We start from the raw sequence: 20301 nt of genomic DNA, 5'->3' as shown, positions 1-20301 counted from the left end.
ATATGTGGCTCTGGGGACATGCCGGATGTCAGGGAAAACCACAGATTGACTAGATCCCTGGTTAGTCCCAAGACGGCTGAGCTTTGCCCGGGCGACCAGCACACCCCAGGCACGTCAGGGTGATGAGCAGGGCTGGCGGAAGGGTTCACCCGAGGTGGCACCGGAAGCCCCGCCCACCCGCTGGGCACACTCACTTCCTCTGGTTGTCCGTCAGGGTGATGCCCTGGGCTGACACCTTGAAGTGCACGACCGTGCACAGAGGGGGCGGCTCTTGGACCAGGGTGATGCTCAGTGCCTTCTGCACGGCCTGGGGGCCCGTGAGAGACTCCATCTCCACGGAGTTGAGGTACCACACGTTGCAGGCTGCAAGATACGCGGGGAGCGGCGTTAACGCACCCACCCGACACCAGGGCCCCTGGGCGACAGGCACGTTTGCAGCCAGGTGCGTCTGCGGGGCTCGCCCTGTGCCCCTCGCTCCAAGCTGTAGACGGCGAGGGATCCAGTGACACACTGCCCGAGGCCAATGCGGAGAATAACTGCGCGTGGAGGCAAAGGGACCCAGGACGAGTTTCCTCGCTGTGTTTTTCCACCTGGAGTCTCCAGGTGGGGCTGGAGGCACCTGCACGTCTCAGGGTAGGTCTGGAACCCCAAATATCCACCTGCATGGAGTTCTGAAAGCAGCAGGCAGCCAGAAAGGGCTGCTGAGACAACGAATGACTTGCAGTGACTTAAACCGCTGTCTTGGTGCAAAGATCTGGGACAGCCTGTCGTGTCCCCACGCGGCCAGGGGCCTGGGGGCGTGTCCGTGGCCATCTCCCTTGGAGAAGCATCTGAATATGAATGAGGCTTTGGAAACAGCCTGATGGCCCTTTGAGCCAGGATCCTGCAGCTCAAGCAGAGGCTAACGTGGGACTCTGGGGGCGTGTGCAGTCCGTGTGATGCTGCGACAATCAAACTCTGCCTCAAGTTCTCTCCGGTAGGAGCTATGGCACACGCCACGCTCATCCCCTGCTCTGTCGGAGGCCAGGCTGTGCCTGTGAGTGGCGCATCTTAACCCCTCTCTAAAAGCCTCTAGATTTCCACTAAACAGAAAAGAAAATGCTTCCCCGTGACCCTGCAATCGAAGGAGCGCTGTGCCCTCCCTCCACCCTTTCCTCTGGGAGAATCCCCTGGAGGCAGGGCCGTGGGCCAGCTCCGCCTTCACCCCCAACCTCTGATGCTGGGCAGCAGTCACACCTCTTGGCAGGTGCATGATACACATCCGTGAGGGTCGGTTAAGAGGAACGGGAATAGGAGTCCCTGCTGCGGCGCAAAGGGATTGTCAGCATCTCTGCAGTACCAGGGCGCAGGTTCCATCCCCAGCCTGGTACAGTGGGTTAAGGATCCGCAGGGCGGCCAACAACAACAACGACAACAATGGAAACAACGCAGGACGTCCCCGGTGTCAAGACGCAGGGCCACCTGTGAGCTGCTGCCCCCCACCCCCTCCACCCCCAATCTCTCCACAGCCAGCACTACAAGTCACACCTCCATCAGCGTCTAAGAAGCTTGGAGCCTCTGAAACCTCTGCTTCAGGGAACCCAGAGAAGGATGGTGGGGAAAGAAGGCAAAACCTGGGGTCCCCGTAACAAGCCCATCAGAAAAACGAGGCCCCTCCCCTTATCCTGGGCGGGGGGCCTAGAAGCGGGCAGGCAGAGTCCCACTGACGGGCGCCGGGCGCCGGGAAAAGCTACGACCGCTTGACTCACTGCAAGAGGCCTGACTGGCAAGACCAAGTCTGGAGGGCAGGCGGCAGGTGCCAGAGAACCTCCTGAAGGCGAGCAGCCCCAAAGACAGGTTACGATGTCTCCCAGAGCGAGTGTCACCACACAGATCCCAACACACCCGGGAGAACGGCCGAGACCCTCTCAACGCCAGGCTTCCCCGAAGCCGAGTCAACAGGACGTTTTATCCCAGCTACCAACCTCCCTCTAGAAAGTTACAAGTCACTTCTACTCTCATGAAAAAGAGCTTGACCTTTCCCTCCTGTAATTAAAACGACATTGTGCCATGAAGCACAATCCTCAAAGTCCCCACCCCAAACACTGCAGTTTCCATCTCTCCGAGCTTTAGCCAACGTGCAGCTCATTCATAAGGAACCTACGGAAGACTTCAGAAGCTACCTCATCAGACCTGCCCCGCCGGCCTACGAGGAAGATTTTAGCCTCACCCCCAATTTACAGACAGGGAAACTGAGGCGTGGAGACATGAGGAACATGCCAGAAGCGCCTCGGCTCCCCCGCGGGCTGTGGCACCAACCTAGTGCCGACGCCTGCGGGGCTGACGGAAAACCCTCCAGGTACCAGGCACCTGGCAGAGAACACGGGCTCAGGAAGAAACGCCACGTAACATTCCTGAGAATGAGCTGTCGATCTTCCTCCAAGACGTTTAAGTTGTGCGGGGTCTTCCTCGGCTTTAATAACAATGCCACCGACCATTCCACGTCCCCGTCCTGACAGCAGAGGCATCTTTTAGATCTGTCACTCCTGTACATTTCTTTTTTTTTTCTTTTTATAGCTGCGTCTGAGGCATATGGAAGGCCCTTGAACAGGGAGCGCATCAGAGCTGCAGCGGAGGCCTAAGCCACAGCCACCGTAACACTGGATCCGAGCCACATCTGCGACAATCTGCAGCTTGTGGCAATGCCAGATCCATAACCCACTGAGCGAGGCCAGCGATCAAACTCGCATCCTCGCGGCGACAATGTCGCATTCTTAACCGGCTGGACCACAGCGGGAACTCCATTCCTGCACATTTCTGAGGCAGGTGGAGCTCAGAGATGCCCTCCCTGAACGGCTGAGTTTCCACGGCCTCTGCTGCCCTCTCCCAAACACATACCCTCTCCTGCCGGCGATGAGACACGTCCAGGAACCGGTGGGCCGGGAGGCTGACGGGCACTTCAGCTCCCGTCTGAACTTGAGGGATCTACTCAGGTCATCTCGGGAAAGAGATCGAGCTGACCAAAGTCTTTAAAACTTCAGCTTCCCAGGAGTTCCCGTCGTGGCGCAGTGGTTAACAAATCCGACTAGGAACCATGAGGTTGCGGGTTCGGTCCCTGCCCTTGCTCAGTGGGTTAACGATCCGGCGTTGCCCTGAGCTGTGGTGTAGGTTGCAGATGCGGCTCGGATCCCGCGTTGCTGTGGCTCTGGTGTAGGCCGGTGGCTACAGCTCCGATTTTCCTCCCTCCCTCCCCCCTAGCCTGGGAACCTCCATGTGCCGCGGAAGCGGCCTAAGAAATAACAAATAGACAAAAAAAAAAACCAAAAAAACTTCAGTTGCCCAGTGCTCAAGCCTGCGAGGCTCTGATGACATCAGAGGCTCTTACGAGCTGCTCACGTCACCAGGACAGCCCTTCTGGAAGATGATTCTGCAGGGTTTATCGGAGGATCAGAAGACAAGCCTGTACTCGGTAGCCTGGAGGTCCCACCCAGCGAGAAGAGAGAGGAAATGTCTCATAACCAGGGGAGACAACTAACCTAGAGGGGAAGAGAGCTGAGCCACATGCTTATTTGGCAGGGAAGCTGGAGACCAATGACGTCCAAAAAGAAAGGAATGGTGAAATCAGCCCCTCGGTGGAGCAGCAACCAACCAGCAAGCGGGAATCAAGAAGCCCGGTGGGCAACATGGAAGACATTAGCGGTTGATGGAAAAAGCAGAGTAAAACTATCTGTGCTGTGATTAGAACCACATAACAAAAGGCATGTGTGTCTACTACCAACAGGAGCTGGAAGTGAGCCTGGAAAACTGAAGACCGTTTGATTTTAGGAGGGTGAGTATCCTGTCTTTTATTTCATCCGCACTACCGTAATGACAGCCGTGCAGTTACGAAAGAGAAAAGAAGGGCAGTTTTTCCTCCCTCCCTCCCTCCTCCCTCTCTTTCTTTCTGGCTGCACCCGAGGCCCTTGGAAGGTCCTAGGCTGGGGATCAAGCCCTCGCCTCCGCAGTGACCTCAGCCGCTGCAGTCGGATTCTTACCCCACTGCACTACGGCGGGAGCTCCTGAGAAGATAATTTTGATCTGATCACAATGAAAGCCCACAAAACTGGCGCGAGCTGGACCTAGAGCAAGCGCACATCCACAGCTACAGGTGGCCAGGACCCAGACTCCTGTCTCCTTGAGCCGGACAAATGGCCTTTGATGTGGAGCGGCAGGAGCAGAGGGCTGCTGTCCCTCGTGGGAGCAGAGAAGGGAGTGCGCCTCCCACGCATGTCTGGGGGCAGCTCCGCTGGGCACACGCCAGCCTCCGGGAGCCCGTCTCCTACCCAGCAGATGATGGGTGGCACTGCTGTGTTTGTCCACGAGCCTGGCCCAAGAGTCCGATGGCCCCAGAGGGTCAGAGCTGTGATGTGACACTGCACAGGAAGGCGCCCATCAGCCCCACAGCAGGGGGGGCAGAAGTGTGAGGTCCATGCGTTCTCACCCAGTCCTACCATGGCGGGAACCCAGGTTCTTAGGGCCACAATTCAGAATTCAGAAAAAGGGAGTAATGCACAGAGGTAGCCTTTCCATCGCCATGTGTGGGACGGAGACAAGCTGAGCAACCGCAAGGGGGGGAATGGCATGGTGACGGGAAAAGCAGAATAAAACCATCTGTGCCGTGATTAGAACGACACAACGGTTATTCGACGGTTACTCACTGGACATGAGACCTAGGCGGTGTTTACAAAAAACATAAGAAAACCTCTGCTGCTAAGGGAGGAAAGGAAAACCACTCAGTGGCTGTACCTGGGCGACAGGTGTGTGAGGAATTCATTTCTCCCTTTCTTTTCTGTATCTTCGTTTATTTTATTTTTTTAAACTGGAAGAATGCCTATATACCAGCAGAGAACAAGTAAAACTTGGAACTAAAAACACAATACCATTTATATTAGCTCCCCACTCTAAGAGTAATAAGCTTAAGTATAAATCCAATAAAATAGGTGCAAGACCTATCTGAGGAAAACTATAGGACTCCCAGTAATAAAATCAAAGGAAAACTAAATAAATGGAGAGATAGTCCATGTTCATGGATAGGAAGACCCAATACAGTCAAGAGGTCAGTTTTCCCAACTCAACGCATAGATTCAATGAAATCCCGATCAACCTCCCAGCAAGCTCCTTGGTGACTATCAACAAACTAAGTCTAAAGTTTCCATGGAGAAGCAAACAACCAACACAAGACTGAAGAACAAAGTCAGAGGACTGACACTGCTTGGCTTTAAGCCTTACGATGAAGCTACCGTCATCAGGACAGTGTGGTGCTGGTGCAAGACTAGACACATAGGCGAATGGAACAGAATAGAGCCTAGAAATGACCCGCATAACTACAGTCAATGGACCCCTGACCAAGGAGCAAAAAAGATACAATGGAGCAATTTGTCTTTTCAACAAATGGTGCTGGAAGCACTGGGCATCCACATGCAAAACAACGCATCTAGACACAGACCTCACCCTTTTCACAAAAATTAACTCAAACTAGAACAAAAACCAGTTTAGTGTAAAATGCAAAACTATAAACATCTTATAACGCAGGAGAATATTTAAATGACCTTGGGGTTTGGTGATAACTTTTCAGATACAAGTTATATACAAGTCAGATACAACTTTTTAGATTCGAGCCGTGTCTTCGATCTACAATCAGCGACACAGGATCCTTAACCCACTGAGGGAGGCCAGGGATCGAACCCATATCCTCATGGATACCAGTCTGGTTCTTAACCCGCTGAGCCACGACGGGAGCTCCTCACTCATCACTCTGACTTTTACAGCTGGAGGCTCAGGTCAGCACAGCCTGTCTGACCACATTCCCCCAGCGAAACAGAAGACTTGACACTTACTCCACTGAATTTGATCTTGTTCAAATTTCCTGTGGCATCCTGTGGCCCATCGGCCAAGGGAACTTGGGGCCCCACCCAGCCCTGGGGCGGCTCCTACAGAGGGAACCTTCTCTGACACACAGCAAGGAAAGGAACGGGACTGGAGGAGCACGGAGCCCATCCCTGCGGGGAGCCAGGAGGAAAGAACGAGGGGCCGGGGGACTGACCTGCCCCCTGCTTCAGCAGCTCTGCCGCGGAGTTGGCCGCCGTTTGCGGAGAACTTTCGGCTATTTCCTCCAACGGATCTGCAGGAAAGAGCAAGAAAAAGCAGCAATGAGCCCAGCTTGCTTGCAAAGAATCCTTGCAACAGTGGGGATGCCCGTGGAGCCCCAGGCAGCGGCACACTGGCTCCACAGAGCTCCCTTGGCGACAGCAGCCCAGTCCAAAGAAACCCCATCACACTGTGAGCAAAAATCAACACGACACAGCCCAGCAAAATACTTTCCTCATCTCTGCAATAATTTATGGGACCAACTACATTTTCAAAGGTAAATCACATCCACCTGTATTTTAAGCTAATCATATTTCTGGACTAAAACACAATTATGTGACCTCGAGACTGCTTAGGAAAGCAAAGATATGCCTCTTCATATGCTATGGGCGCTATTTTTTTAAAAAATTATATCTTTTTTGGGGGGAGGCGCATCTGGCACATGGAAAATCCCAGTCCAGGGGTCACATCGGGAGCTGCAGCCGCTGGCCTACACCATAGTCACAGCAATGTAGGATCCTGGCCTCATCTGCGACCTACACCACAGCTCACGGCAATACCCACCGGATCCTTAACCCGCTGAGCAAGGCCAGGAATCGAACCCTCGTCTTCATGGATACTAGTCGAGTTCGTTACTGCTGAGCTGTGGGAACTCCATATTGTGGATATTTTTAAACAAACCCAAAGGTACAGAGAATAGTTCAACTAGCACCTATGGTCAAAAACATCAACATTTTGCTGATTTTATAGAATTATAAAAATTACATGTAAATGACCTTGACGGTGTCTGAGCCCAGACATTTTATAATTTCGAGCTACAGAAACCTTTGCTCCGTGGAAATTTTTCACAAAGCCATGACATCAAGATACGACCAGAGGCTGCGGGTGCCGCGGGCCAGCTCTCCTCACCTGACCTGGTGGACTATTCAGGGTTCACCCACAGAGTTATGTATCAGCTCACCTCTGTCCGGAATGAGCAGTTTGCAGGGCAAAGCCAAGGGCGTGATGGAATGCTGACACACCAAAGCCGTCAGGCTCCCTGGGAACGGAAGAACAGCCAAGAGGCATTAGCCCCACTCTCAATACTGTGTTGCTCGGCCAGTGTATCTGCTGAAGGGAGGCTGCTGCAAAAGGTGAGCCTCTGTGTGTGTGTGTGTGTACACATACTTACATTTTGCTTTTTAGGGCCACACACATGGCATATGGAAGTTCCCAGGCTAGGGGATGAATCAGAGCTGCAGCTGCCGGCCTACACCACAGCCACGGCCATGCAGTATCTGAGCCCTGTCTGCGACCTACACCACAGCTCACAGTAGCACCAAATCCTTAATCCACTGAGTGAGGCTAGGGATCAAACCCGAGTCCTCATGGACACTAGTCGGATTGGTTTCCATGGCACCACAACAGGAACTCCTGAGCCCTTAAATTTTTAGCTGCTAACACATTCCATTATGGTGGGAATTTGTGCAAAATTTTCAACAAGTTCAGCAGATAGCAAAGGGGCAGGTAAGCGGAACTGAGATGGCTCTCAGCAAAGACACACCATCACCAGTTTGTCAATCTGAATGCATTCCGGCAGCTCTCACAGCTACCACGGAATTGTCTGCGTGGTGCTTCTTTTTACGACCGCACGCGTGGCATATGGAAGCTGCCAGGCTAGGGGTCGAACTGGAGCTGCATTTGGGGCCTACGCCACAGCCACGGCCACACCGGATCCAAGCTGCATCTGCGACCTACACTGCAGCTTGCGGCAACACTGGATCCTTAACCCACTGAACGAGGCCAGGGATGGAACCTGCATCCTCACAGACACTGTTCTTAACCTTCTAAACCACGGTGGGAATTCCACCTGCCCAGAGGCCATGATAGTGCACTGATGCGGTTTGCTCAAGCTCCGCCTGGTGGGCTCCTGCCGTCTTTCAGACAAGCCGTCAGGGTCAGGTCTTAGGGGCAGCCCGTGCTCTTCTCATGCCCAGAGGATGGGGTCACAATCAGCTCCAACCTCTCCACACTCCTCTGCCACCTGCCTGGACCATACCTGTGAACCTGCATTTCCGTCACCGTGTGTTTATTTGCCTTTTTTTTTTTTGCTTTGTAGGGCCACACCCACAGCATATGGACGTTCCCAGACTCGGGGTCAAATCGGAGCTACAGCTGCCAGCCTACATCACAGCCACAGCCATGCCAGATCCGAGCCGCATCTGCGAGCTACATCACAGCGCACGGCAACACTGGATCCTTAACCCACGGAGCAAGGCCAGGGATCGAACCTACAACCTCATGGTTCCCAGTCGGATTTGTTTTTTTTATTTATTCATTTGCTTTGTTTTGAGAAAGCTTTTTAAGAACAACTTCATATCCAGTTTATTTCATAGATGATAACTGAGGCATCTCCAAACAGGGAGGAAAAGAAAGCGTGCTGTGTGAAGGATGGGCAAACCCACGGCCCTGATTCTCAGGCCGAGAGCACACGGTGCACGTGCTCCTGGGTTCAGAGCCGAGAGCCGGCTCGCAGCCACTTACCGAAATACGGTTCATTGGAGCAGCCTTTCAACCGCACTCCCTTTGGGGTGCACTCGATCAGAAAGTGCCGAACCAGTTCGTTGGCCAAATCTCCAGCTGTAGTAAGAGATTTTAAAAGGAGAAGACAATTTCTAAAAATGAGAGCATGAATTATTAGAGAAATGCATATCAAAATTACAATCAGGGGAGTTCCCGTCATGGCGCAGAGGAGACAAATCCGACTAGGAACCATGAGGTTGTGGGTTTGATCCCTGGCCTCGATCCGTGGGTTAAGGATCCGGCGTTGCTGTGGCTGTGGTGCAGGCCAGCGGCCACAGCTCTGATTAGAACCCTGGCCTGGGAACCTCCATAGCTGTGGGTGCGGCCCTAAAAAGACAAAAGACCAAAAAAAAATTTTTTTTTAATTACAATGAGGTATCACCTCCCTCTGGTCATAAGGCCAGGAGAGGGACTGCTAGATCATACGGCAACTCTATTTTTACGTTTCTAAGGAGGCTCCATAGTTTTCCACAGTGGCTTTTTCATCAAAAATTCTACAAATAAATGCTGGAGAGGGTGTGGAGAAAAGGGAACCCTCTTACATGGTGGATGAGAATGTAAGTGGTGCAGCCCCTGTGGAAAACAGTCTGGAGGCTCCTTAAAAACGTAAAAATAGAGTTGCCATATGATCTCACAGTCCCTCTCGCGGGCATTTATCTGGAGAAAAAAGCCATAGTTCACAAACTGCTTATGCCCTATGTTCACAGCAGGACTATTTACAACAGCCAAGACATGGAAGCAACCTGAATGTCCACCAACAGATGAATAAAGATGTGGTGCATATATACAATGGAATACTACTCAGCCATAAAGAAGAATAATGCCATTTGCAGGAGCATGGATGGACCCAGAGATTATTACACGAAGTGAAGTAAGTCAAAGACAAATACCTTGTGATGGTGCTTCCATGTGACATCTTAACAAAATGATACAAATGAACATATTTACAAAACAGGAACTGACTCACGGGCATAGAAAACAAACTTATGGTTACCAAAGGGGAAATGGATAAATTAGGAGTTTGGGATTAGCAGATACAAGCCACTAAAAGTGAAACAGATAAACAACAAGGTCCTACTACAGAGCACAGGGGGCTATGTTCATTCAATATCTGTAATAAGCTACAGTGGAAAAGAACTTGAGGAAGAATATATACATATATGCACATGTATAACTGAATCACTTTGCTGTGCACTGAAACTATCATAACACTGTAATTCCACTATACTTCAATTTTTTTTTTTTTTTTTATGGCTGCACGCATGGCATATGGAAGTTCTGAGCCAGGGACTGAATCTGAACTGCAGCTGAGACCTACACCATAGCTGTGGCAATGCCAGATCCTCTAGCTTCACGGTGCTAGGCTGGGGATCGAACCCTTGACACTGTGCCACGGCGGGCACGCCATGCTTCAATGTCCCCTGCAGTGGGCGGGCTGCCAAGAGCCACGCTAGGAAAGGTCGCTGGGCTGCAGGAAGGAGGCTAGAACCCCCTGCGGTCACCGCGCCTGGGGGTGAAGGAGTCCTCAACCATTCTGCAGAATCCCCGTGATGGGAAGGAGTCAGCAGCCTCCAGCTCCTTCCCCTCCTAGGAGGAGAGGTTAGAAAGACCCAGATGTAGCCGCCCAGGAATAAATGGCTGAAAGGAGCTGGAAGGGTGCCTGTCCTCTGGGTAAGGCTCAGCCAGGAGCCAGGTCCTCAGCCCCTCGAGGAAGCAGGCCGTCTATCACACGGCTTCTACACAGCCCACGAGCCCAGAGAAGGTGCATGTGAAAAACCACGGAAGGGCGAGCTGTCTGCTGGTGGAAGAGTACAAATGACACAAAAAAGACGAGGCCGTCACCACTCTGTGCTAACAAGTCCTGCAGACATGCCCGCTGTGCTGCGCTTCCGTCCCGCCTCCCTCCCGCCACGGGAACGCGTCTGCTGCACCTCCTAACAGTTCTGAATTTCTGGTGGCAGGACCCGCTGGAGTTGGGTTTGGGCCCCACATCTTGCCCGCAGCAGGCTCCCCCGGGACGCTCATCATAAACCACACAGAGAACCGCAGCGGTGACAGCCTTTCGCAGGGGCCGTATGGCTGGCAGGAAAGAAAATCCTCAGAGCCCATAAAAGGCACCCCTGAATAAAAGCGAGGAAAAAACACTTCGCCCTCCCGTTGAGGGAGGAGAACGACCCACCACCGCTTCCAAAGCCGAGGGAGACAGAGTGTGGTCGGGATGCAGGAAACCCAGCTGCTCGGGGCTTGGGGAGCAGGTCCCGCCCATCTGGGGCTGTCCTGTCTGCCACCAGGGGTGGGTGGTGACTTCCTGGGCTCTTCCCAGGTTTGGTCACCTCTCCCCTCAAATCCACCCTTGGAATGTGAAGTGCAACTGCCAAATCCAGGGGCTGCAGGAAGCCAGATAAAGTGTCACCCAGGACGCCGGCAACTGGCATGTCCTGAAGCCTGTTACACTAACGTCCTCGATTTTGTGGCCTGGGCCTGAAGGTGAGAGTCTAAGTTATACATCAGCATTTGCATTTCCAAAAAGACAATGCATGCAGAAAAAAAAAAAAAAAAAGGTTTGGCCTTGCTTTAAAAGCTTCAGCTAGGGAGTTCCTGTCATGGCTCAGCAGGTTACAAATGCAACTAGTATCCATGAGGATGTGGGTTCGATCCCTGGCCTCGCTCAGGGGGTTAATGATTCTATGTTGCTGTGGCTGTGGTGTAGGCAGGCAGCTGCAGCTCCGATTCAACTCTTAGCCTGGGAACTTCCATATGCCCCAGGTGTGGCCCTAAAAAAGCAAAACAAATAAATAAATAAAAGCTTCAGCCAAAACTGAGGGGGAGCCGGGAGCTGCAGTGTACTCACCTCCTGCCCCCCACTGATCCCCGTCTCCACAGACGCTCAGAGGTTCCGGCCCTGAGACCCTTTTCTGCCCTAACCATCACTCAGCGTGTTTCCAAATGCCCCGCATCCTCCAGGCCCGACTCAGCTCATGAGCTACGAAAGCCTCTATCTCCACCCCAAGGCAAGTGGAGAGTTTGGGTGGAGCTTCTCCTGCAGGGATTCTGGGCACCTCAGGGCCTACTTCCAAGGCTTCGTTCTCCAAAGTTCTCCCCGATGGGCACAGAGCCTGCTCCTTCTTCGCGGCCAGACACAACGACACGCACGGTCTGGGCTCCAGGCTGAGTCACCTGCTTCCACGCAGCCCCGCCCCATCTCCTCACACAACCTCTCCCTTTGCCCGGACTGACCATCTGTGTTTCCTGAAAACCCCGTGGCCACGGCCCGAGGCTCGGCCCCTCGACCAGCAAACCTCATGTGCTTCAAGGGGGAACTCAGTCCCAGGTGATTTTCTCCAGGAAGAGCTTTAAGCAGAGATTTCCTCCAGGGGATGGTTCTGGGTGCGGGGCAGGAATGAAGCAGGTGAGGGTTCTTTTGTTTGAACACCAGGGGCTCAGAATCCGTGCTTATTCTGATCTGCACCCCCAGCTGCACCCAGGTGCCCGAGGAAGAGCCCTGTGACCCACGGACATTCCTGTATCTACAATCTCCACTCGGGGGAAAAGAGAGCAAAAGAATCTTTTCGCTTGGAGTTTGCCGCAGAGTTGATGAGAGGTGGGAGGGGCAAAGAGGGCAGGGTGAGATAGCAAGGCAAAAAGAATAAATCAGAAGCCGTATGTTACGGGAGAGAGGGTATTGATTTGTTGGGAGCCAAGCTTGTCCCTGAGAGAGGAGGAGAAAAGGGACCTCGTGATACCGTATTTGAACAGGGGGTATCAGCACGAGCTCAGGAATTTTATAAGTGACACGTTCTCCAGCTCTGGTCCTAGAGAGAAGCAGCGACAGTCCAATAGCCAAGAGCCGATCCAGCAACTCGAGCTTGGTTTCTGGATGCCACCTTCCGGTAAAGAGAACCAGGAACCTTTGGGGAAATGGCCAAAGCGGGGAAGGAACAAAGTCAGCCTCAAACACGTTTGCTGTTTCAGAAAGCTGGGGTGCCCACAGACTGGTGGGGCTATGCCAGAGGGCGCTGGGGCCAGCCGGAAGGGCTTGCACGGCCAAATCCAGGATCCCTGGGACAGTCAAAAGCAATGACAGTGATGGATTTACTACACGCAGGAAAACACAGGGAGGGGCTTCCCCAGGAGGCTGTCAAGTGCATTTGGGTACACACGCATCTGCCCCATGATACCACCTACTCGTGTCTGCAGGCATTGCAGACTCTGCTGTGCATCATTATGCTCGCAACAAAGAGCATCAAAAAGAGCAAGAAGAAGACATGAATGGAGAACGCATTATTCAGCTAACATCTGCCACCTGTGCAGAGTGCTGGACCAGAGCGGGAGGAAGGCTTTGGCCGTGCCCTTGAGGGGGATAATCCAATGACTCCAGGCTGACACTGGCCTCACTTCTAATCCATCGACACACTCTACGGGGTGCAGGAGCAAGCACTGTGAACGAAGGATGCCACCTTCTAGGTAAGAGAAAGGAAAAATGCACACCTGCCTGCATTGGAGAAAGAGTGAGAAGACGCACAGCAATTTATGGCAGACCTTCGCCCACCTGAGGGAAGTAAGCGGGGGCGGGGGAGGATGGGCTGAAAATGGGAGCCTTATCTGAGGCTCCCACGTCCTGATGTCTGCACAAGGGGACGGATCACCCATCAAAGCAATAAAAAAAATAAAATTAACAAGTAATTAACCTCCCTTCCTGAGCCAGGACTGGCACTTGCCATCTGCCTCTCCTCGGACGGAGCCACGAGCCACTGCAGCTGCCGACCCTCGGACCCCCTGCAAGGAGCTCAGGGCGGAGCTCAGGAGGAGGCGCTCTGTGCTCTGGGAAACCTGGCAGAACAGGTCTTCAGAGAGATGTGTTCAGGACGAGATTTTATGAGCCCAGTTCTGGCATCTCCTCGCATCTAGAAAAGCACTAAAATCCTTCCTGGTGACGTCTGCTTCCCATGACCGGCAGTGACCTTCTGTAAAATGTATGCCTGGCTGCACGTACCTCCTCCCTGTCACCAAAATCGCACATACACGACGTTCCCCCCACACCTCCCTGGAGCGGTATTTCAGAGCTGTCTGCAATGCTGCCTCCTGGGCTCTAGTCCTCATTTGGCCCCAAATCACACTTAATTCTCAACTTTTAAGTTGTGCATGTTTTTGAAGTCAACAGAGTACTTCCTAACGTCTACCCAAAAACATAAACACTAAGAAGAAAATCCATGAATGCTGTCCGGGTCACCCACCATCCCACCAGCCCAAGTGCCCTGATAGTCACGTGGCTGAGCGGAGCCGGCCGGACCCACCTTTCTTGTTCAGCTGCAAGACGGAAGGCGGGGGTGTGGCCACTTTCATGGCCAGGCCGTAGGCGCCTCGGAAGGAGTGGCTGTCCCTGACGATGAAGGACCCAGGCTCCTTGTCCTTCAGCATGGCGATGGCTGGGGGAGGAGAGCAGAGAGACATGAGTGTCCGCCAGGGGGACCGCGGCCTCTCCCCTTAGGGCAGTGGCAACGGTCTCTCCTGCAACCCGGGTCCCTTCTCAGCTGGAGGGCAGTGGCACAGTGGCACAGAACAAAGCAGAGGCCCTCCTGTCTGTGCAGTTGGGGGGCCCTTGGGGAGGTCTCTGTGATGCCCAAGGTTTTGTGGGGGCCTGACCATAAGGATGCAGGGGTCAGGGGGCCCATCCCTTTAGATCACAGAGGTGTGGCTTTTCACACGGGCTCCTGTGAACCCTGCAGCACCTGGAAGGTTCCAGTGAGGACTCCGACCTGACAGTGCAGGAAACTTGAAGCCCCAGGGGCATCGCTGCCCAGACCAGCTCCCAAGACACACAGTGTGGCCAAGCAGGAAGTGGGGGGTGTGGACCAAGGGGCAGCCAGTCCTCTAACTGGCCTTTTTTCTTAGAAATTTTAGAAAGTGCAGTCTCAACTTTCAATGGAAGGAAAGAGATTTCCAGTCATACTTTCTGCAGACTGTGGATGTACCCAAAACGTTACTAAATGTTTAATACAGATTCCCAGATTTGCCCCAGGGGATGGCAAAAATGCGGCCGTAGGTGGCTTTCCAGCCGGCGGCTCCCAGGCAGATGCAGCCATTGTGGCCCACTGTTTCCAGCCTGAAAGGGACAGAGCCCTCCTTTCTGATGTGGCCATCACTGTCCGTCAGGCCACAGCTGGGCCTGGCACTGTACCTCCCACCTGCCCGAGGGAAGGCTGGGAGGCATTTAGCACGACTTGCTGCTTAAAAGGAACAGCCGCCGCTTCCTGCTCCAAGTCTGGCCCCCCAGGTCCCATGCTCACAACATGGGAAGAAAGAGGAATGGGTGGGGGTGCGAGTAACCTCAAGCTAGTGATGCTGCCCAGACATCCGCAAGACTTTTTCCTAGTCACTGGAAAGCATCTCAGAATTTTTTTTATAGACATGTACCTTTTATGACGAGAAAACCAGGGGTTTAAAGGATAAAGTAATACACAATTTCAGCCATGGAAATGCAAGCTTTCTATATAGCCCAAGGCTCCGTCCGGAGAACTTCAGGAGCCTGGACATAAACCCAGGAGTGGCAGGAAGCCCCGCGTCACGCCTTAGAAGATAACCTCAGGGAGTCCTCTGTCCGAGGTCCCTTGGGCACCCCGACTCCAGCCCAACCTTCCAGCATGATGCTGGCTTGGCTGCAGGGCAAAACAACTGGTTTCTTCTATACAATTTTCAGGGCACTGCCCGGAGCCAGGACAAAGCCATGAGGCAGGAGCTCGTAAACTGCACGCAGGGAGGGAGGGAGAGGAACACAGCACTCCTGCCTGGGAGCGGGTTTGACGGGATGCTGGGCAGGTGCAAGCCTGACCTGGTGCAGGGCGAGCCAGCCTCCCTCACCTGCTGCTCCGGCAATCCAAGGCCCCAGATGATGGCTGGGGTGGGGTGGAAGCAGGGCCCCCAGGCCCACATCCTGGACGTGGGGGGATTTGTCTCAGCGTGTTTTCTAAATTTAGGGGCGTAACGTGTATTTTTTTTTTTTTTTTTTTTTTTTTTTTTAGTAGGGGCAAGATCACTTATAGACATTACCATTTTTTTATTGTGAACCACTAACCAGAGCTTTTTCTTTGTAAGTCACAGTTTCCCTTCACTGTGGTGGAAAGAGGGCCCCAGGCTTGCAGGCGGCAGACTGCTGAGCAGCAGAGGAAAGGCTGGGTCTGCTCCAGCCCATTCTCCCCTCCCAGACCCCATCCCAGAACGTGGGCCGCCTGGGTGCAAGGGAGCCAGGCTCTCAGCACAGCAGAGGGGGCTCTGAGGACCACAGTGGGCTCACTGCTTTCTGCGACAGACGTGAGCCTGTGCTGCGGCCATGAGGACAAGCACAGGACACCCCCCTCGTGGGGCAAAGCCAGGGCTGCCAGCTGCAGTGGCCAGCGGCCACATCCTTGTCACCCCTCTCCCTGCAGCTGGCGCTCTCACGGATGGTGAGAGTAGAGGCCTGAGCATGGCTGGAACAACCATACTTCATTCCTGCTTTACTCGAGAGCCCCTTTCCTCCTGGTACTTTCATGTTCACTCTTTTTTTTTTTTTTTAACTGCACCCATGGCATGCGGAAGTTCCCGGGCCAGGGACTGAACCCTCAACACAGCAGCGACCTCAGCCACTGCAGTGACCATGCCAATCCTTAATCTGCTGCACTGCAGTGGGATTCCTATGTTCACGTAAAATAAAACATCCCAAGGAATTAACCTTGCCATAGGAACAGGTGCACAACTGTGCCCCCAAAGAGAATAGAGGTTTTGGTTTGTTTTTTTTTTTCTTTCCTGCATCTCCCTGAAATCTCGCTACAGCTTTTCCAGAAAAAGGCACATTCCAGCAGTTACAACAAAACCCACGCATGGCTATCTTCCATCTGCAGAAGCTGGCACACCAACAGAACATTCGTCTGTGTAGGTGTTCTCTACACGAAACGTCTAGAAAATAGAGGAAGTTACGTTTCTGGAGTCCCAACTGGAAAAATCAACGCCCAGTGCACATAGTAGCTATTTTGAGATGGGGTCCACCCCAAAGAAATATTTTTAAATGTGTGGCTAAGATTAGGCCAATGACAACAGTAACGCCTGCCGCCCACTGTGCAGCCACCAGGTGCCAGCAGGGGAGGTGCCCTCCACCCGGGCCTCTCCCCGAAACTCCACAAGGCAGGCTTTGTCATCCCGGCCTGCAGGACCGCCTGGCGCACTCCAACCAAGCCTGGAAGCGGGAGCCTGGCTGTTCAGAGACGGGGGCAGCCCAGCACAGCCCTCACTCGGCTCTGAAAGGCTGTGCCACTAGTGTAGGCGGGCCCGCTCAGAACATTCTAGAACAGAGCCCTCAACAAGCCCTTCTTAGAGTCTGTGGGGTTGGGTGAGGTGCAAAGGCGCTGGAGCTAAGAGGCACAATCATGCGGATTCTGGCGACCAGAGCAGGGAGGGGACGAGAACGGAGCGTTTGGCCACAACAGGGCCCTGAAACGTGGTGAGCGGCCCAGGCACAAAGGACAATTCAGGGCCTCAGAAGCACCCCCAGCCTCTGACTCCCCCACCCCCACTTCGAAATGACAGTGGGTCCATTGAGCTCAGTGGAAGAAAGGCACATTCTTGCCATTCTTCCAATCTGCTTAATTGAGTAGAAGGCTGTCGGTGGACGTTGCACCGTGCTGGTTCCCAGCCACTTCACTGTTTGCGTGCAGGCGTTTTGGAGACACAATACTTCCCAGGAGAGTGGCTGTGATGTTCCCCCCCGAGCTGAGACTGCGGCACAGAGCGGCCGCGTGGGCTGCACGCCGACTCGTCTTGCCCCTTGAGGCCACACCACCCGCTTCTCAGCGCTGCACCCACCGCCAGAGCCCCTGGGGCACCTCCTTTCTGAGCACCCTGGCCAGCGTTTGCCAGCCTCCCCGCCAGTCCCACGCCAGCCTCTGGGAGGGATAAGCCTGAGGGCGGCCCTGCTGTGGCCTCGAGGGAGGGCAGGGGCTCCCGTGAGCAGGGCCAGCACATTCTCACAGACCCCATGCATTCTGCTGGAGTGAGTGCTGGCTGCCCCCAGAGGGACCACCCCTCCAGCGGCTGGCCGGCCTCCCTCTGGGCCGCCTATCCCCTTTGCATTCTGGTAAAAAGTGACATATGACCTAGCTGCTCAAAAACGTTAATGATTTCTCATTTTTGCTGATCTGGACGTGAGACACTGGGCTAAGCCCACCAACAACAGGTCCAATCCTTGGGTGCTTGTCTTCCCGATGTGGACACAGGCTGGGGCATCAATGCGTTAGAGAAACGCCTCTCCCTCCCCCATCCCCCCATCCCTGCCACTGGGGGCCCGTGACGCCGTCTTGTTATAACCTACAGGCAACACTGGCCAGACCTCGGCTGGTGGAAGCCGCCAGAAGGTACACCCCACCCAATGGAACAACCATGACCCACTCCATTGTCAGAACCGAGCCTTTACAGTAAAAACTTATAGCCTCCCCACCCCCTCCCACCCCCACCCCAGGGCAGGTCATGAAGCGCAGGCATCGCAGGAACCCCTCGGGTCTGGGTGGGGGGGGGCGGCCCCAACATGCCCACCCTGTTCCCGCCTCCGGGTGGCCCAGCCCTCGTCCCACCGGCACACCTTGCTCTCTGGAGATATCCGCCTTGTACCAGAACTTGGATGTGTCTTGGACGAAGTTCACGGACACGTGCTTGTCACCTGAATGATCTACAAAACAGAATTTAAAACCAGGAACCATGAAGGGCGTTTCTTACTGCAACCTGTCACCTCGAGGGGCCTAGAAGTGCAAAGGCCCCCTGCTTAAAGGGAGAAGCACTCTCGGTAACCACGGGGCACAGGGCGTGGCTGCTTTACAACGCAAAACACGAAGACAGCAGGACACTCCAACAACCCGTAGCCGGAGACGGCGGGCACGCGAGCAGAGCTGATGTGGTTTTACTCCTGTCACTGTCTCTTATTCCCTCTGCACTGGAAACATCGCATAATTGAATTCCAAATGTATTCTTTTTTCTTTTTTTTTTTTTTTTAGGGCCACACCTGCGGCATATGGAGGTTCCCGGGCTAGGGGTCCAATTGGAGGTATAGCCACCAGCCTACACCACAGCCACAGCAACGCCGGATCTGAGCTGTGTCTGCGACCTACCCCACAGCTCACGGCAGTGCCCGATGCTTAACCTACTGAGCAAGGCCAGAGATCGAACCTGGGTCCTCATGGATGCTAGTGAGATTCATTTCCGCTGAGCCACGATGGGAACACCTCGAATATATTCTTTCAATTTGTTTAAGGTGACTTTCAGACAACACTGATCCCAAGTGAAAGGGGAAAACCACCACTCAGATGTCTGCGTTTTCTGCTGCAGACTGTACACAGGAGCCCAGGGTGAATTAAGCAGCGGCTCTGGATTGGTACTTTGCTCTGGGCTAGAAGAGCAGAGATGCTCTGAGATGGAAAGGACCCCTTGAAAGCTCCGGATTCTTCTTTCAAGGTGCTCAGCCCAGCACTGGCGCTTGAGCTCACGGGGCAGCCGGGCCGGAAGGCCAGGGCCCTCCCTCCCGGGTGCAGGAGGAGAGCCTCCCGCGGCGGAGACGCACCTACCTGGGGACGGTGCTGCTGCCTCTGCAGCCTTGGAAAAGTCCGGGAGGACGTTGGGGAAAGGGATGCTCATGGTGCTCCCGCTGTGAGGGCTGGAGAAGCCGCTGGAGGACGGGGAGACGGAGCCGAAGGAACGGTCTCCCTCCGAGGCCCGCTTCTTCTCGGGAAGGGGCGGCTGCCCGGGCAGGGTCATCCCCGGGCCCTGCAGGACCGGGCTGTGGTGGCCGCTGTGTCCAGGCGCCACCGTGAGAAAGTTGTGGGACAGGAAGCCATTGTCGGTGGCCTCAGCTGCTGTCCGCGGGGGGCCGGGGGCGGGGGACGCCCCGTGGGAATTGGCCAGCAAGGCCCCAGAATCCTCCCTGGGGGCGAGGCCACCTCCCGAGGGGGCCGTGCTGAAGCTCAGGAAGGCCTGGCTGCTCGGGGGGCCCAGGGCTTCGGGCGGCTCCACCAGGGACAGCTCGTGGCCGTGGAAGGACGTCTGGAGCTCGGCAGGTGGGAAGGGGGGCCGCCCGGGGCCGTCCTTGCCAGGCCCGGAGAACTCGCTGGCGCCGAGGAGGCTCCCTGCAGGCCGGCTGCCCCCCAGCAGGGCCAGCGTGGACTTGGGGCTGCTCTCCACCCACTGGTGCTCGGCCGAGGAAGGGCTGTTCAAAAGACAAACCACCAGAGAAGAAGTCCAGGGGGCTGCCTGGGAATGAGCCAGGTTCCCACAGGGCGAAGAAGGGGACCCGGAGGCTGGTGCTGGGGCTCCCCTGGAGCGTGGCCTGTACCCCCAAGATCAGAATCCAAGCCCTGCCACCCTCCCACTTGACTTTTCACCCCCAGACGCTCAGGCACAGCCTCGGGGACCAGCCCGACCCACCTGCACAGCCTGCTGTGCCTCTGCCCTCCTCGCACTTCACCTGGCCAAGTGGCCTCTTCTCCCCAGGATGAGGCTCGGCTGCGTCCCTCTGAAGCCCTCCCAGCCCAGAGCCACGTGTGCCCAGGGACCAGCGGTGTCCCGCCCTCTCGTGCCTCCACGTGCACATCAACCATACGTCTACTGAAACTGCCTCCC

The 20301-nt window shown here is 54.6% G+C and overlaps 1 protein-coding gene across 10 annotated transcripts in view; it reads right to left on the bottom strand.

Moving 5' to 3' along the window:
• The window catches only part of TNS3 (tensin 3), a 231497-nt gene that overhangs the window by 7210 nt on the left and 203986 nt on the right, over nt 1–20301 (bottom strand). For all 10 annotated transcript variants that reach the window (XM_021079356.1, XM_021079358.1, XM_021079357.1 and 7 more), the window contains 7 exons: nt 19251–19888; nt 18275–18361; nt 13962–14093; nt 8629–8724; nt 7067–7144; nt 6062–6139; nt 195–363 (listed from right to left, as the gene is read on the bottom strand). In XM_021079356.1, the coding sequence (XP_020935015.1) occupies nt 195–363; nt 6062–6139; nt 7067–7144; nt 8629–8724; nt 13962–14093; nt 18275–18361; nt 19251–19888 (1278 nt within the window). The remainder of the gene's footprint in view (nt 1–194; nt 364–6061; nt 6140–7066; nt 7145–8628; nt 8725–13961; nt 14094–18274; nt 18362–19250; nt 19889–20301) is intronic.

The sequence above is a fragment of the Sus scrofa genome, chromosome 18 (genome assembly GCF_000003025.6).
Source record: "Sus scrofa isolate TJ Tabasco breed Duroc chromosome 18, Sscrofa11.1, whole genome shotgun sequence".
Taxonomy (NCBI): Eukaryota; Metazoa; Chordata; class Mammalia; order Artiodactyla; family Suidae; genus Sus; species Sus scrofa.
Note: the sequence above shows the minus strand (reverse complement) of the source record. Positions and strands in the feature narration are given on the sequence as shown.